Below are 18923 nucleotides of genomic sequence, written 5' to 3'. Positions count from 1 at the left end.
CCGTTAGGCATTAGCGTTAGGCATGAAATCTTTAAAATTCAGTCAGAAAATGCATAAAAATAAAATCACGACGAGCTCAGTCACTTTGCTCTTTCACTTTCGAAATTTATCCCCAAAAAAACCGCGTTCTGCCAGCCAAGCCCAGGCCATGCAGGCCCATGAAAATTTACCAATTGCAATATGGCAAACAAATTATGTAAAAGTATTTAAACATTGATTGCACAGAATCAATGGTCAAATTAAGATATAGATGCTGTCTATCAAGTCTACTTTCTACCCAAAATCAGAAATTAAGATGGTCTAATCTATCTAGCCCCCATTTCTAGTCTAGGCCTAGATCTATAACTAAGGTTTCTAACGCAAAACGAATGTCGATGATGGCACTCTGCAAACGATGTAACATTGCAATCAATTTCCCTCAATTGGCTGATTTTCTTAGAAATTATTGAAGAAAACCAGGGAAAATGTGAATAGGTGGCCGTTTATTCAAGCTTCAATTTGGCTTTGGAAGTTTGGTTGCTCAATGATTATCGACCTTCGACGCGACGCAGCGCCTGCATGGCTGTGCAGCTCAGCTGCAGCGCGCAGCCAATGCAATGCATCCGATGCATGGTTTTTTTTTCGCCGTCCATAGTCTCGGACTCGAAGTTGAAATTAGACCCGGATTTCGGGGATGCAGCTTCTTGTATTAAGATTTATAGACTTAAAAGTCAAATGCAATTTAAAATTTGAAATCTGACCTTGAACAATCATCGTTGATAAACATCAGCCCTGAAGCAATTGCACTTCAAATCAGACCAGGCAAATTAGATGTCATTGTCTATGTTGCTAGAAGATCTATGACGAGTCGACTGAAGCCCCAGCGCATCATCAACGTCACTAGTTAGCTACGCGACCGGCCCAGACTCGGCGCACCCAGGCCAGAAAAATGACCTCGATTATTACGGTGGTTGTCTATGCATTTATTAGTGGTGCAGCGAAATTCAGCAGAGGAAAATAAGAGATAAGAGGGATCCTCGTCATAGACTTAATATTCCAAAATGAGAAAAAATGTCAAAATCATGATTATTTAAGCTAAATAATTTCTTTAAAATTAAAATTAATATTTTTAATATTTCTACCCAGAATAACCGATCTAATAATTGTTCATTAAAAAATATTTGAAATTAACAAATGAAAAAAAATCAACTCGACAAATTTCCGAAAAGTCCCCCTTATTTTTTAGAGTGGTCACAAAATTCGAGCGGAGTTGACCTTCCTTAGAGCAACACGCTTGTGTGTTGCTGCCCTCTACGTTCGTTGCTGTTGACGCCATCTACGGTACGTCAATTTAAGAGTGGTATCTTCAAGATGGCAGCCCCCATGACTCTCAGAATCTCTCCTGCAATCACCATGTATATTTTACAATTTTGTCTTTTGATTGCATCTTTTGTTTCAATATGCAATGGAAATCGGAAGGTAAATATCAAACGTTTATTTTGGATTGAATATTGACGATTTTAATGATAATTTGATAACTAGAAACACGTTCAAATTAATTATGAAGAACTTCGCAATCGACCATGTCGACCGAGGGCGAGCGCAGCGGCGCCTACTCCTCCCCTGGCCATGGGCCAGGCATGATGCCGCCAGTCGACCTCGCGGCGTTGCACAGTGGGCCTGAATGAGTTGAAAATGCGCCAATATTTCATGTGATATTTTACGGCCTTATCCTGAAATAAGTCACCTCTCTTCTCTTGTGTGTGTCAGTACTGTAACTAGGTCTAGGGACTTCACCCGGCCCAGGTAGCCTGGGGCGTTGTGGGGAGTGAAAGTTATATACTGTACGTAGCTCACTCCCCACTAACGCCTGGAATCACCGTACATGCCTTTGCGTATCGGACAGGATTACCCATGGTGAACCTAGACCTAAATCACCAATTTTAGTTATAGTTTTTCGCCCAAAGTTATGTACATGGGCAAGTTTTATGTTTACCCCCATAAATACAAGGAATCGCAAAATATTTTTTTTTATCGATAAATATCATATAAATTATGTCATGATATTTATCAACCGAAACAAATATTTTACAAATCGGGATTTTTATTAACAAATGCAAGTATTTTTTAAATCTAAGTTGCAGCTCTGCACGCGTGTTACCGCGTGTGTATCTAGGTATCATAACAAAAGAAATCAAAATGGCGGCATAAACAGACGGGGTAAGTGAACGCTCTAGCTCTTAACTTCTTTCAATTTTACGACTATTTACTTAATGAAAATTAAGAAAAATATATTTAAATGGGGGTAAACATAAAACTTGCCCATGTACATAACTTTGGGCGAAAAACTATAACTAAAATTGGTGATTTAGGTCTAGGTTCACCATGGGTAATCCTGTCCGATACGCAAAGGCATGTACGGTGATTCCAGGCGTTAGTGGGGAGTGAGCTACGTACAGTATATAACCAAGGCTCGACATTAGCGGTGGCCCGGGGCCACCAAAAATTCATCTCGGGCAACCATTATTGAAAAAATGTTAAGTTTTGGTGGCCCGAATCGGGCAACCAATAATTTTCAAAGTAGCGCAATTTTTCTCCCGATTTTGCATGCATTTATCAACCTTCTACAGTTAAAATTGCAGGCCAATTCGTCATGCGCCTTTTTTGTTAATCTACACACAAATACACACACACAAAGATTGCATAGTCATGACAGTATGTAGGCCTACCGCTAGCATACAGTAACTATTATTCAGCCGGCCGCGCCGGCTGTCTGGCTGAGCTTTGCATGCATGAAACCAATGCAGCTAGCTAGCTGTGCACGAGCAGACTATTCAGACCCAGGGAGCTGCGATACGAAATGTTACTGCTAAGAAATCTTCCCCAGAACTTTGGAAATCTACGTCAAAGTCACATTTTACACCAATGAAATGCCCTTCTACAGTCCATATTACTGAAACCTGGTTAAAAAAAAGGAGGAATTATGACCTCTCTTTTGACTCCAAAAGACCGATTTCCAAATGCATTAATACACATAAAACACATAGGTGAGTACATCACAGTCCCATATGTGCATTTGTATGTATGTTGATATTTGGTTTATTTCGAAGCTGTGTCTTTTTGAGCCAAAAATAAACAGGCCGCTCTTTCTTGTTTACAAATGACTTCTTAAACCACTCTAAAGGAAGTAAATACTTTGGGGAGGCATTTCATTGATATGACATGTGATTTTTTCCATCATTTTGTCAAATATAGGGAAGGAATTTTCTCACTGTTTTTTCCAGATAACTTTTGCCATTTTATTTTTTTCTTTCATTTTTTTTCAGTGATTAAACCATTTATACCCCTTCCCATTGAAAATGCCTGATTAAAGAACATGTTTCTACTGAATAATAATAATTTTCCCCATTTTTTGATAATTTTGTTTTATTTATTTTTCTTAAATTTTCTTTTGTTTTTTCTCAAATTTTTTTTATGACCTGTTCTTTGTTTTTTTCTTTCATTTTTTCTTATGTTTTATTTCACTTACCGTATTCATTTTTACAATTTTTGTTTTCTTTTTTCAATATACTATTCTAAAAATTATTTTTGTTTATTTCCCCCTTTTACACATTGTTCTAATTCTGCAGCATGTGATTTTCTCCTGCTATAATATGCTGGAAAAGAGAAAATAAACTGGATTTGGGGCCTGCATAATCTAGGTTTTACAATCAAAAAGGAAGAAAGGAAAAATCATTGTTTTGTAAATCTATCTGAGTTTGATATATGCACTATTTATTTACTTTACCATTATGAGTACATGTGTCTATACGGAGATTAAAAATCTACACAACCTGGGAACAATACAATTCTTTTATTCTCTTTCAATCATTTCATATTTACAATGATAGAACAATATATATATTACCACAAAATAAGCAAAGTAAAATAACAGCAAGCACGATTTACATACAAGATGTACAAAGAATAGTGGTACGTGTTAGTGATTGCAGAATATTTCAGTTTGTTTTATTCATTTTTAATTAATGTTTTTCTTTATATTTTTCGGGCCACCAAACCTTATTAGTGGGCCACCAAAAAAATTATTTGAAGGTTTTGGTGGCCCGAACGGGCCACCACCAAAAAAAGTTAATGTGGAGCCTTGCTATAGGTTTCACTCCCCACAACGCCCCAGGCTAGGCCCAGGGACAGGGTGTCCATGGTGTCTGCCTTGCTTGTCTGGAGAAAAAAAGTTATTTTTGTTATTTCAATTCAAGAAAATATCACAATTTTCTTTGTGAATTTGAATAGAAATACATAGGCTTCAGATGAGTGACGGTGACCGAAATGTAAAACTTTATTTTTAAAAATCCCTAATGGCTGCAAAGAAGGAGAATGAAATCAGGTCAATTTTCAGCATTTTCTTCTTCCTCGAGCGAAGTTCGTGCAGGCTCCACTTCGCTTCAAGCTTCACTACCGCTACACTACACTCCACCTACCCTAGACAGGAATAACCGTTGTTTCTGGGGATTTATTCAACAATTTCTGACATTTTACTGTAATCCCCATTCACCGACAATAAAGTGTCTGTGTGGGCTCCGATTTGTTATAACACCAGCACTTTTGTCCGACCAGAGTCCAAAGTTTGGGGTTATATAACACATCGAGGTTACAATCTAAGGATATGTAAACTACAAATTAAAAATATTTCATTATTCAATTTTAAAATACTTTAAACGATATAGATGAAAATGCATGAAAATTATACTTTACCGATGTTTAGTTGGGAAAAGCACAGCTCATCGATCCAAATTAAGGTCGGGAGAAAATGTCTTAGATGACAGATTTCTCAATCATCCAGTGGATTTTTTTTAATAACTCCGGTCCAAGGTATGCAATTACTTAAGTTATTTATATTTCCCTGATAATTAAACTGTAAATTTCGCTCAAAAAACAGTTTTAAATCGCGATCTATAAAACGCTAGTTCACTATACGTCTATGTATGGTGAGTGGAGCCAACATAGTTCAGCGGAACAACCTAAATACAGAGACTGAAGCTTTTGGTCTACACCTACCCGAACTTCGGGACGGTGAACTCGTTGGATATTCCAAGTGACAAAGGTGGGATGGAAATGTTATTTATTGTAAAAATTATAGAAAAAATATAACCAGAAAGTAAAATAGCTTAATTTCATAATCTTCACCCATATTTCACTCCATGTCCATCCTCTTCTTATCCTCTAAATTGGTGATTTTGGGCCAGTATCTATTTCCTCACGTATTATTCATGGCCGATTTCAAAACATCACACGCGCTTGGTCAGTAGAGGCGCGGGCCAATATGGGAGACTCTCCAATAGGGGAGACAATCTCTCACATTGGAGACTTGCTTTGCAAAAGGACAAAAGCATGATTTTTTCCACCCAAAATTTTGTCTCACTGAGGTCAGAAGCCCATTTGTTTTGTGTGCAATTGACAACAAAAATCCTTATCAAAACAAAAGTAGACGGTGAATTTTTAAAGTAGACGGTGAAAAGGGGTAATTTTTCATGAGGAATCTGCTTTTCACATTTTTATTTGCCGCCAAGGTAATCCTTTTGCAGCAAATGTAAACAAAGGAAATTGGTCTCCAAAACTGGAGACTGTCTCTAAACTTGGATACCCAAATTCTTTACAAAAGTCTCTGATATTGGAGATAATCTCCCACATTGGAGACAGTCTCCAATATTGGCCGTGCGCCTCTACTGTTGGTCACAGGTCAAACTGCATAAATATTTATATTATATCTGATGGCTCAGAAAATATCAAAACTATTTTAAGAGTTTGAGAAAATATTCTACTGATTTGTGGAATATTTTTAGGTGGCACAATAAATGTGTTAGCTTTAGTCCCCCCCCCATCATACTTCTTCATCATGAAGCCTTGAAACCCTTTCCGTACATGCATAAGCGATTACCTATACACCCGGATGGATTTCCCTAGGAAATCCATATTTAGAGAGTGAAATCGGTTAGTATCTATTTTATTCATCTATTAACCTTCATACGCCTACTGCGTATGAAGATGTAAAAAGTTTTGATAGTAAAAATTAGAGGTTTCTTACCAGACCGATCATGTGTAGATCCCTCGATCCATTTGTAAACAACGCAAATACAATAGGCTTCACCTTGAACCGCTTCGCTTTGACGTACCTTCGATAATCGATGTTATAAAATGCCGTTTTGAAAAGAAATTTATAGTTAAAAATCATTTAGCAAATAATAGAATTTATTTATAATCAAGTTTCAAATTTTGAGACATTTGTTTTATGGTGAGTGAAGCCAAGGATCGGCAGAACAACCATTTGGCAGTGTACAGAGACTGAAGCTTTTGATCTATATTTGAAATCAATTGCAAGACTTATGATCGATTTTGTGACCCAAGATTGACTTGCAATTGATTACATTGTTTTATGCAATGCTCCATTACAATGATTTTGTTTTTCCAATGCAGGTTGCTGAACCCAAGCTCCCCATCCATGATCCAGAAGGGTTATCAACTTACGTTCTTGTGATCGAGCATTCTTTTGATCAAGGTATGTGCGGTGAAGATAATCTGCTGAACCCTTGGTGGGGACAATTATGGTGTGTTATATTTCCGGGGGGGGGGTACTTACTTCGTTTAAATACTTACGTATATTGGGTATACAGGGATATGCTGTTTGGAAGGATGACTTTTTCAAGAAAGATCCTTAGATGTGGGTCCCCTTTTCATTAAAAAGATCCTGAGTCATGGGTCTCTGAGGCCGGAATTCACAAAGGTGGTTTTGAAAACCCTCGGTTGAGTTCACGGCTTATGTACATCGTAGATTTCCTGTATAAATTACACTTAATTTAGTGCGTATCGGGAGCGTGTATAAAAAATCTCCAATGCTGATGCACGCTTTTATCACAGTGTGCCAATTTGACGCCTGTTACCATGGTTATACGCTATTTTATTCATGAGTCCACTGTTTTGAGTAATGAGTCCACTATTCAAGCAGTGGACTCATGAATAAAATAGCATGGATAACCATGACAACAGGCGTCAAATTGGCACACTGTGACAAAAGCGCGCATCAGCATTGGAGATTTTTTAATATAGGCGGTAAAATAGCCCATACAGGAAATCTGCATAAACCATGGACTCAACCGTGGGTTTTCAAAATCACCTTTGTGAATTCGGGCCATAATGTTTCTTTCGTTCTCTCATTATTTTGTCTGAGATTTCCTGATTTGTTCTCAAATACTCCAGCTTCCATTGATAATTTGCAATGCAGAGCCAAGCCTAGTACATCTCATGAATATTCATATCCATACAAAATAGGCAGTATATAGTGTAAGTTTTGTCCCCACGATCAGTTTGTCTGGTATGGTGCAATAAATTTATCAGTGCCATAGATGCTTCAATTGGTACAGGTTTGAATCTCGCAGAATCGGCGAACCCTGTAAGAATTCTTTTAAAAAATCAAGTTGCACTGTATTACACCTAAAAATGTGTAATATTTAAAGTTCAAAATCAAAATAGGGAAATTGAAACAGAACTTGGGATTTAAGATCTTTATTTCTATGTCCTTACTACATTTGGGAATGTTATCAAAGTTTGGGAACAGAGGAACACTAGGTTTTAAATCTAGCAAGGAATGTTTTTACTGACTGATGACTTAACTGCTGGGGCAAAATATGAGAAATTGAAAGAAATTGAAATTAAAAATCCCCAATCTTTCTTTTGTTCTTTAGGAATGTCACCCAAGTTTGGGAGCAGAGGAACATTAAGCTTCAAATCTAACAGAGAGAGTCAAGGAATGTTTGTACAGACAGCTGCACTGACTGCTGGAGAAAAAAGGAAATTAAAGGTAACATGATAATGTTAAAGCATTTTTTTGTCTTACGCTTGGGAAATAATGAACATTGATTATTATCAATGACAATGACAATCATCGCTATTCTGTTTATTGAAAAGGAAAATAAGAAAACTGATGATTTCAAAATCATTTTATTAATTCGAAAGAGATGAAAAGGAATGGAAATGAGAAGGTGAAAAGAAGATAGAGTAGGGAGTGTCAAATGATAATAATGATGGTAGCAATGAGAAGGAGAGAATGAGGATGAAGAGGAGGATGTTTAGAGGGAAGAGAAGGAAAAGGAAAATGATAACAGAAAAAAAATTACAGGGGGGAGCGGCACGGTGTGATTTCACCCCTACCTGAAATGCTTTAAAGAACCTGGGGGAAAAAAGAGCCTGGAAATCCGCATTCACTGTTCAAACCTTGTCCAAAGTTGCCTGTAACCTCTTATTCAATTCCAAATTTATCTCTTGGCAGGATTTAGCCAAACACGATGGCATCTATAGGATACGAGTGCCAACCAGTCTTGAGGCAAACCCTGATGATAGCTCACTACAGTTCGTCTCTACTTTCACAAGAGCGGTAAGGGCATCTCTAGTTCAAATAAACATTTATTTTTTTCTATTTCTTCTGTCAAAGCTAACACAGTTCCAAAGATGAACTGTTGTTGAAGATTTTTCAAGATCCTCTTAAGTCAACATTTGCAGTCATGAACTTGACCTCCCTCCCCAAACTACATGTACATGTGGGAACAGCCTTCCAATTGAGAAATGATGCTCTCCGTTGCTAAATATCTTTAAATCTGAATTAAAACATATCTGTTCAGTTGAGAAAATACTTTCTTAGAATTATGTACTGGTAAACAGAGCTCTCGGCCAGGGCAGCTGAATATATTCGACATATGAAAACTGAGCTATACCACTTTGTGTATATTATTTTTAGTAGTATAACTGAACATTCATTTCAAGTATTGTGAAGGTAATCAGTAGCAATGGCTGTACTTGTGCTAAGATCTTGCTTTTATATTGGCAGTTCAGTGCACTTATCTAGTGCTAAACTAATATGATGATCGAGTATCACTACGTAAGTGTCATGGTGTAGTGGTTCTGACTCTCGCCTTGTAGACAGAGGGTCATGTGTTCAATTCCCAGTGAGGCACTAGCATCTTAAGCAAGGCATCAAATTCAATGCAACTGTGGCCACTCTCCACCCGGGAGTTAGATGGGTACCTGGTAGGATACAAATGCATGCTGTTGGCTAAGCAATTAGAGCAACGTGGCTGCTCATTATAGGAATACTTGATCCCCAGGGAGTGGAGATTGTGCATGTACGCCTTATGTAAAGCAAACGGGCAGTTTCATAGAGCTTTTTTGTAAGTTAAGAGTGACTTTTAAGAATGACTGTTATTCCTTTCTTGTAGTAAGCGATATTCCATTAAATGTTCATTTGTGATTATTGAACTCCAAAGAAAGGTTCTCCTGTCGTTCTTAAAGTTGCTCTTAATGAACAGCTAAAAAAAATTATGAAAGAACCACCGGGATAATGATGTAATCACAAGGCACTAAGAGATGTTGTTCCAGTAAACGTTTTATGAAAGCAGAATTATAATATTATTGATAATCCTGATTATTTTCTTTCCTTTCATTTTTACAGTGTGCACTTTTACAGTCTCGATTATCAGACAACATCACCGTCAGCGTTGACCAATCAGGAAATGTTCTCGGGGTATCACTAGTGCCAATGTACGGGTCATGTGACCGGGACTCCTCAAGCGAATCATTATCATCCTTAGATTACTTCAATACAAGTGTGTCGCTTTCAGTCACGACAGCTGGTCCAAGGTAAGTAAAACACTTCTGATCTTTTAAAGACAATTTGTGGTATAGAATGAATTAAGTTTTGTCTTAATGCTTATTATTACATTTCATACCAGTTTCTATTTATATGGTATTATGCATCTCCAACAACTGCTTATTGTTGTATTCATGGTACTATTATAATAGCAGAAGTTAAAAAATGCTATATAACGTGGATTATGTAATTTACCACGTTTTTCTCTTATTTAAATAAATGGGAGTAGTTGTAGTAAACACTGATTTAATAAGAAAGTCTGTAAATGAAGGATAATTTTCATTATATCACAATAGATCTATGTCTTTTAGAGTTTCGCAAATTGAATTTTTTAAAATCATAAAATCTAAGCTGAAAAACAATACCCTGAAGATCACCAACACAGATATGCACATGTGGGACAGTGTATCATTATTGATTGGAAAGACATCCGACAAATGGCTCCAATATACGTCAAGCTTGTTTTGCCAATTTTTCAGCAATCAATTTATTTCAGAATCCTTTTTCAAATATATATTTATTTATACTTAGACAATTTGGGGTCATTTTATTTGATTCTGTATGAACATGTTTTGAAATCATAACCATAATTTGTATTTTATATTTAATTTTGTAGTATGAATATGAAATTTAATTTCTTTTATTATTTGTATCTTTTGTCTAGCCCTGATACACAAGCATATGTGAGGAAATTAGAAGATGAACGAATGATGAAGGAGAAAGGAAAAGGACCAGATAATAGATCGTTCTTGGCAAAATATGTGAGTAGATTTACATTCATATTTTATGATATTTGAATTTGTTGCTTCAATGGTGTAGAACTTGCTTTCTCTTGGAACATGAAATATCAGCACTATTTCAATTTGTGGTTTAGTGAAAAGATGTTTCATCAAATCTTTAAGAAATTGAAATGGAAAGTCTGATATTTCATGAATGAGATACAAAAGAAACAATGAGTGTGATATCATTGACTCTCTCATTTGCTTATCATCTGTTGTGCACACGGCAGTTTTATTAATATACCGTAAACCAAAATTCAAAAGTCAGTACCTGCTTGTTTTACATGTACACAGAGATGCCAACCATTATAGAATATTGATCAGATAAGAAATTACAATGTGAATAACCAAACGGCTGAACCAAATGTTTTCTTTCGAGACAAAACATGTCAACAAAAGTGTTTTGCTCAGTCATTAAATCGGGAAGTACATGTAAACACTGAATTTACATTTGAACACATCTCACTAATATTCCGTAAGAATCGGCAACTCTGTACGTCGTATTTTGATTAAAATCATTTTCCACAATTTTAAGCTTGTTTGATCTTTCTATGTTCAAAATTGAAATCAACGGGATCAGAGGCGGCGGAACATCAGGCTCATACAATGAAAGTGGAGGTGCACCCATTGTTTGGCAGATAAAATGTGCCCCTCCACTTTGTCCTAGCCTGATCTTCTGCCCCCTCTGAACAGGATGTTTTGGTGGACTTTACCTTTACGGTAATGGCAGTAAAACCAGCTCTACCGGGGGAAGGGGGAGGGGGAACCAACTTCTTTGATTATTCAGATAGTGAAAAAAAGAAGAAAAGGGGAAGAGAAAGGGGAATAAGAAGGGATTGCATGGTCTAGTGGTTACAGTATCAGTTTAATTCTGAGGTTTTTGAGTTTGAATCCTTGCTCTACCATTGTCTACACTTAGATAAAAAAAAGACCAGAGAGTAATTTCTGGTAAGCCACGATGTCTGATAACTTAAGACACAAAGTCCCGAATTCACATCGTGGTTTTTAAAACTGTTCAAACAGTGGACTCATGAATGAAATGGCTTAACATGGCAACAGGTGTCAAATTGGCGCACTGTGACAAAAATGCACATCAGCATTTTACATTTTTTAATATACGCGATAAATAAGCATAATTTATACAGGAAAATACATGAACCATGGTCTCAACCGATGGTTTTAAAAACCACCTTTGTGAATTTGGGCCAAACTGTTTCCTATGTAATTGTATACGTATACCAGCAGAAAGCTGTCCAGCCGAGTTCCTACAGGAGTTACCATATACAGAAACAAATAATGGTTGTGTAACTTTAAATCAAATTTAGTCATTTGATCATGCCTCCTATCAAAACACCATGTATCCATCCCTGTCTAAAGGTGAATAAATGTTTGCAAGAGTCGGCAAATCGGCTAATTTGTTATTTTCTTTTTATTTACTTACAGTGGATGTACATTGTTCCGGTGGTTCTATTTGTCTTGGTATCAAGCGGAGGAGAACAGCAACAGAGAGGATAAGGCAAGATTAGCCTAAGATTAGGATTAAGATTAGCCTGGGATTTATGCCATTTGGTGCTAGGCATCATGCCTTGGCCTGAACATGGGAAGTTACATGTACGCCTTGCGCACACTACACGTTCTGATAAGATGCAAATTTTAAACAAATCGCATTTCACATTAACTGCAAAAAGTGCAGAGAGGTAATATTTAAATGAAGTTTGGCATATTGCTAAGAATACTAAAATCAAGATTCCACTTTGCTGCAAGACTTGTGGTCAGAATAAAGTCCAAATTGACTTCTAGGTCATTATGATTTGGACTTGAATTTGCACTTTTATAATAATTATAATAGTTACATTTACAGTGCTTAATACTTTAAGTTTCTAAGAGTAATAAAGTGTAATTATTCCTTCTGGGATGCTTGAAAAGACTAGAATTTCTTATTTCATTATTCATAGCATTATTTGGTCAATATTTACCGGTTCAAATGTTTATATTGAATACTACTACAATTTTTGTTGAAAATTGGATCGCAACGAATTGTGTAGTGTGCACCGGGCTCTAATGTAAACCATGATCTGATATTAAGTTTCCACACTGCAATCTACCAACTTGATCAGTTAAACCTGTTTTAGACATGGGTTCCACAACACATAGCTTAGCAGTTAATCATACTATTGAATTTTATGAGTGATTATGCAATATGGTCATTGTGATCAATCATAAATTGTTCTATGATCATTGCTAAGCTTTGTGTCAATGACCCCTGTTGACCCCACTCTGCATGGTCATGGGGTCAGTATGTCTTGTTGTTGTTGATGATGATGATGATGATGGTGATGATGATACATGTAATGATAATGGTGATGATGATGATGATGATAATGATTGTAATTAAATATTTGAGGCATTGTTTAGTGTGTGGACACTTTGAAGTCCTTGAATGAGCTTGGTGTCCACTTTTGTATGACTATGACAGGGAAAGGCATTTCTTCCCCGAGATATTACAGGAGCCTAAAAGAGATGGTTGTCTTGTCCCCCGCTCCACTAAATTGAAAAAAAATCTCCCGAAATTCCCTCCTATGGTAAAAATTACAGTGCTAATATTGGTGTTTTAAGAATGGTCTAGTTGCATGCAAAATTATTTCAACCCCCTTTTATTCTACAATAAAATATAATTTTTGTGTAATATTTGCAGTTTTGGATGGACTATGAATCAGTTAGTTTTCACCAGTATTCAATTGTAATGTATGAACTTCTAAGTCACTGGAGTCACTTAGTAATATATTCATTTTCACAAATATTGTCAAAATATGAGGGGCAACGGGAGTTAATAAATGTGCTTGCATCTGTAGTGTAGTGTCAGTGCATCACTATCATTGGAAGACGGAAGTGCATTGTATTTCTGTTCATCATATTTCTGTTATATTGAATATTTATGTACGTTTAGCCTTCTTTCTCACATTCAGGATTTTTTTAAATAGAGAATTGTTTAATTGTACATTAATATAAAAAGTGTTGTGTAATCTTGAAAATGAGACAAAACTACAATTTTAATGTAGAAATGTCATTCTTCACTCTGTTTATCTGATTACAAAAAAGTCATATTTCAACTATTTATTTATATTTTTAGATAAGATAAAGATTATTTTAGTCCTAGCCAAGAATATTTACCCCCTCCAAACAAACAACAGCAGCAAAAACTATGAATGTATGCACTTTAAAGTGAACAGAAACAGTGAAAATAACAAGAAGATTTTGAATGTTTGAGGGAAAATGGACAAGGCTTTTCATATTTCAAGAATAAATGGTAGTCATGTAGATTACAAAAATCTGTTCTATGTTAAGTCTTTGCACAAAAAATATTTCGAAGTTCTTAACTTAATAAACATGGTCAATATGTGGACGTGCACTGACATGTTGATCAGATATTCATGATCAGCAATTTGAGGATTTCAAAAATTTGTAACTACATGTATTTTACCTGGCATTTGCCTCAATACTGTCAGTGTCATAAGTTTCTTTTGAAAATAAACAGTGGTCAGTTTGGACGATTTATTCCACCTGGCAGGGTTGGCGATTTCCCAGTTCCTGCCTAGGTGAGAAATATTGGGAATAACATGTTAACGTTGGGACTTAGTTAAGATGTACAGGGAGATACAAGCAAATTTTAATTCATTTAACTAAAGGTCAAGTCCACCTCAGAAAAATTTTGATTTGAATCAATAGAGAAAAATCAGACAAACACATTGCTGAAAATTTCATCAAAATCGGATGTAAAATAAGAAAGTTATGACATTTCAGAGTTTCGCTTATTTTCAACAAAATAGTTATACGAACGAGCCAGTTACATCCAAATGAGAGAGTCGATGATGTCACTCACTCACTATTTCTTTTGTTTTTTTATTGTTTGAATTATACAATGTTTCAATTTTTACGAAATTGACGATTAGGACCTCCTTGCCTATTCAAATCAAGTTTTTGTTGGGGTGGACTTGTCCTTTAAGAAACACTTTAGGCAATACTTGAACAAATATTCCAGAGGTACAGTGGTGCTCATAAATGAGTGAACCCCACCAGAAGAAGAACATATTTAAAGCATTCCAAATTCTACCATATTTAGATCATCAGTTGAGAAGTCACGTTATAAAATATTATGTTCAACAAAGTTTATTTCTCTTGGCTCGCTGAACATTGTAGTGTTGTTATCTACATTCAACACTCAGCATGAAGGAGTGCATTTTGTGGTTTGGGCTCACTAACCTTTGAGTACAGCTGTATGATCCTAAGTATTTCCCTGCCTTTCAAGCTATTCTAACTATCCTAAAAATAAGGTGGTATTACTACATGTATTTGCTGGTATTTACCCCAGTTTTTACTACTCTGGCCAACCCCTCTTACACCTGAACCAATTTTGGTGTATCAAGACTGTATGTATTTATGACTTTGATAAGTGTGTAATGTCAGTTGTAATTTTTGTACATCGTTGCCAGGAATGTAATAAATTTCTTGGAATGATCAATAAATGTTAATAATTGATATATTTACACACATTTCCACCTATCATCTATTCACATAGTACTCCTAGCTATTCTCAAAGGTAATTGTGATCTAGATACGAACCTACCCTTGAAATGAAAATTTACTTTTTAATTGTTTCCATAAACTTAATTTAATCATATGGGCATTTCCCTAAAGTATGGATGTTCACCCCCCCCCCCTCCCTCACCTCTGTATGTGGGATCAACTTATTTTTCTATAATTTAATATGAAAATACATGTATATAATGCTGTCAAATTATCATGACTTGAACAGTTCATTAAGTTGATCAAGAATATAGAAAAATGGGAGTCAGACTGACAAACAGGTACATTATATAGGTACCTACATGTATACTGAGGTACTATATTTTACAAACCTGCCCTGTTACACTTATGATGGAAAATCAATTTTAGGATTGTGTTTCCACAAATTACCCTTTTTTTACTATTTTCAAGGTTTTTTGTAATTTCAAAAGTTGGGATTTATTCAATGAAACTAGAAGATATTATCTTTGCTACAATCCATTTATGAGCATAGTATTTGAGTCATTTAAATTGATTATAAAGGTAAATGAAGGTTATGTACAGTTTTTGCAAACTGACACGAATTATTTCTTAATTAGTATGCAAAAGCACTTGTTTATGCACATGAAGAAGGGCAACTTCATGAAAAGAGTGCTGATACGTAATGATAGTCTTCCAAAGCTGATATCAATCTTTAAGCCTGTCTACTCAGGAAGGAAAATGGAGTAAAATGCACCCATAATGCAGCTATAGAGGAAGGAGAAAGAGAGAGGGGAGGGGAAAGAAGAAGAAGAGGAGGAGGATTGAGGGAGGGAACGAGAGAAAGATTAATGAAAAGTCAGGAGAGAAAAGAAATAGATTAAAGGACGAAAAGAAGATGAGGCAAGATAAAGAGAAATGATTACAGCGAGAGAGGCAGGAATAGATAAAGGAATAAGAAGGAGAGGGAAGAGAAGAAAGCAATGATCAAGGAAAAGACAGGAGAGAAATACAATTTGAGAGGTTAGAATAAGATAAAGCAAGATGAAGACTAAATGTGAAGAGAGAGAGGGAGAGACAGACAGAGGGAAATAGAAGAAAAGATGAGAGAAGGAAGAATAGAGGGGTATGATAGAAAGTTTCGGAAAGGGAGATGGGGTGGGGGGAGAGAGTGAGGGAAGAAAATGCAAGAGAAGGGAGATTGAGAGGGGCGAGAGAGGGAGAGAGAGGCTTAATGATAGAAACATGTAGAAAGAGAGAGTGAGGGAGTGGAGAGAGAAGAAAGGATAAATGAGGGAGAAGAGAGGGGGTAAGTGATAGAAAGATATAGTGGGAGAGAGTAAGAGAGTGTGTAGGTATGAGTTGTTTAAAGCCATCTGAAGTGATCATCTAAAGGGTAAAGAAATCCCTCGAGTAGACGATATGTACATGAGTCACATGTCCTCTATAGCTCCATGAGATTGGTTGTTCAGCCGTGTGACATGCTATCATCGTTAGCCCCGGATTAGTCGACAAGCTGGACAAGTTGGTCAAACTCTGTCAAATTAAGAGTAAAGTTTCAGGATGTTCATTTATTGGGATGTACATGTACATGTAATTTAGCTTTCTTGAGAGTGAAGGGAGACTTCTAATTGCAATCAGGCAACTCATCTGCCAAGAATGACAATAAATGATGTTTGATTATGCCGAATAAACAGGGGCGGAAATCTCTCCCAAAAGGTAGGGGGGACAAGGGTCTGGAAAATTTGACAAGCAAAAAAAAAAGGCTGTTACCTAAAATTTAAGGTAATTTCAACGAAAATATATTTGACAAGCAAAAAATAATTAAAAAAAGGTCATCTCGTCCCAAAATGCATGTTTTATTCCCATTTTGAGTGATATATTTCTTAGCATCACCAAAGACCCAAAATAGTAGGGGGGACATTTGATATTGTGTCCCCCCTACTATTTTGAGTAGGGGGGACACGTCCCCCCTGGGATTTCCGCCCATGCGAATAAATAATAATAATGAATGATAGTAAATGAATAACCTAAAGATGGAACAAATGAAGATTAAATATATAATTTAAGGTGTTCTATTTTTAAACAGAGTACCTTGGCTTAAATGATAAAACATGAAACATTGCAGTGATTAGCCTATAAAAAAAATGTCAGGAAGTTGAGATATTTAGCCTGGTATTGAAATTATGAATACAAACTCCCCAAAAGATCAGGTGACCTGTTTATAGAACATGCAAAACTTGGATGAAGGACAAATTTCTTTTTATTTTTATTTATCTATGATTGGAGCCTTCCCCCAGCCAACAGACTGTTCTTCCCCAGGGCTTAGTGAAACATCACTTTGTGCAAATACATGTATTGTATTAGAAATAGAGAATTTCTTAGTTTAACTACATGTATAAAAAAAGAATCTTGTTGAAGACAGTAAAAAGACAAAGTGATATCATTATGAAGTTAAGAAATATCTGGGAAGAAAGAAATCGGATAGCATTAGGTGATATATCTGTGTATAGTATCTCATGCATTCTTAGAGAGGAAATTGAAGGCTCGGATTGAAGGGAAGGGAGGCTTTTGTGCCTTTTATACGTTCTTCCTACTTGAGAGGAAGTAGCTTATAACCCAAGAAAAAAATAAGTCTAGCTAGTGCGTAGGAACGAGGAAGGGGGTTACGAGGGAAAACTCTGTATGTAAACTCGCTGATAGATGCGTCATACGTTGAACATGTACATACAGACACTGTACAAGGGTATATACAGGTTTATGTATACACCTAGATGTCATCGCATGAATTGAACTTGAGCTGTGCTACACCCAAATGACTGAAGTAATAAACTTGGAAGTTTCTGCCCATCAAATGTCCTAATTGGTGCTGAACTTTACTGTCCGGAGAGGCTATTCCATTGTGGATTTATTTGGATTTGATAATGTGATATTTTTGCTGAGTTATCCAGGAAGGATAGAGTTTTATGGTGGTTTATAGTTAACAGCAGAAGTCGAAGGTGAGTTGATTTAATTTTTGGTTTTAGTAACCCTTTGTAAATTAGTTTACCTGTGTTTGAATAAGACGGATCCGCTTGCAGGATTTGCATAATTAGATTTCAAATAATATGCTGGTCTTTACATGCCCTACGCAAGTACATGTACAGTACATGTGGCTTCTATAGAAATAGAAATGTGACATTTGATAATTAGTTTAAAATTTCCATACTTTATCAGAACAAACGTTGCTCTTTTCAAATCACATCTTATATGCTTTGTTGGGTGTCTGTTTGTATTGTAATTTGAATACACATGGGGCCCCTTGGAAGACATTGATAAGTTTTTACTTTTTTAAACAAAACTGAATGAAATAAGTTTAAATGTATTCTTTAAAAAAGAAATCTCAAATATCTTTTAAATTTATGTCAAATCATGCAATGTTTAAAAGTATTTTCCTTTCAAATTTTTATTCTAATGGTTTTTTGTAATTTATATTGAATGAATATGTGTTTCTTTTATGCCCAGATTCTAGTATGTCATCATAATTTGACATTTCTGTATGACGATTTAACTATGTTTCTTTAATATTTGGAAAAAATATGTGTAATTATTCACTCACAATAGGAATTATATTGACCAAAAACTTCCTTTCTCTTTTTGAAATATTTAAATGTAGAATATATAGTATGTTGCATTTGAATAATAGACTAATTAAGGTATTGGAATTGTGTGCATTTCAAAATATTGCAGTATTTTCATTTTTGTCATTGTGTTTCCGAATTATATTCTTGTTAGTCCATTATTCATAATGTGTTTTTGCATTTAACATTTTTATACAGGAAATTTACCATCCAGAGCCCACTGTAGAAGGAAATAAAGGATTATAACAAGATTTACTTTAAAGTGTGCGATGAGAAGGACAGACGAACAGAAGAATTAAATTTAAGATA

General features: G+C 35.7%; 1 protein-coding gene across 1 annotated transcript; it reads left to right on the top strand.

Moving 5' to 3' along the window:
* The first annotated feature begins 1331 nt into the window (after positions 1-1331).
* On the top strand, positions 1332-13298 carry LOC121420947 (ER membrane protein complex subunit 10-like). Its single transcript, XM_041615502.1, has 7 exons — positions 1332-1458; positions 6451-6532; positions 7716-7831; positions 8300-8404; positions 9476-9663; positions 10338-10434; positions 11896-13298. Exons 1-7 carry the CDS (start codon positions 1351-1353, stop codon positions 11965-11967), a joined length of 768 nt encoding a protein of 255 aa, XP_041471436.1. The 5' UTR covers positions 1332-1350; the 3' UTR covers positions 11968-13298.
* The last annotated feature ends 5625 nt before the right edge of the window (positions 13299-18923 follow it).

Source organism: Lytechinus variegatus, chromosome 9 (assembly GCF_018143015.1).
Source record: "Lytechinus variegatus isolate NC3 chromosome 9, Lvar_3.0, whole genome shotgun sequence".
NCBI lineage: Eukaryota > Metazoa > Echinodermata > Echinoidea > Temnopleuroida > Toxopneustidae > Lytechinus > Lytechinus variegatus.
The sequence above is the reverse complement of the archived record's forward strand: the minus strand, read 5'-3'. Positions and strand labels throughout refer to the sequence as shown.

Excerpts from the sequence above, each read along its gene's own strand:
- LOC121420947 (XM_041615502.1), top strand. The coding sequence starts at position 1,351 with ATGGCAGCCCCCATGACTCTCAGAATCTCTCCTGCAATCACCATGTAT. Across the intron at positions 6,533-7,715 it reads CGAGCATTCTTTTGATCAAG|GAATGTCACCCAAGTTTGGG; the intron begins GTATGTGCGGTG and ends TTTGTTCTTTAG. Across the intron at positions 10,435-11,895 it reads GATCGTTCTTGGCAAAATAT|TGGATGTACATTGTTCCGGT; the intron begins GTGAGTAGATTT and ends ATTTACTTACAG.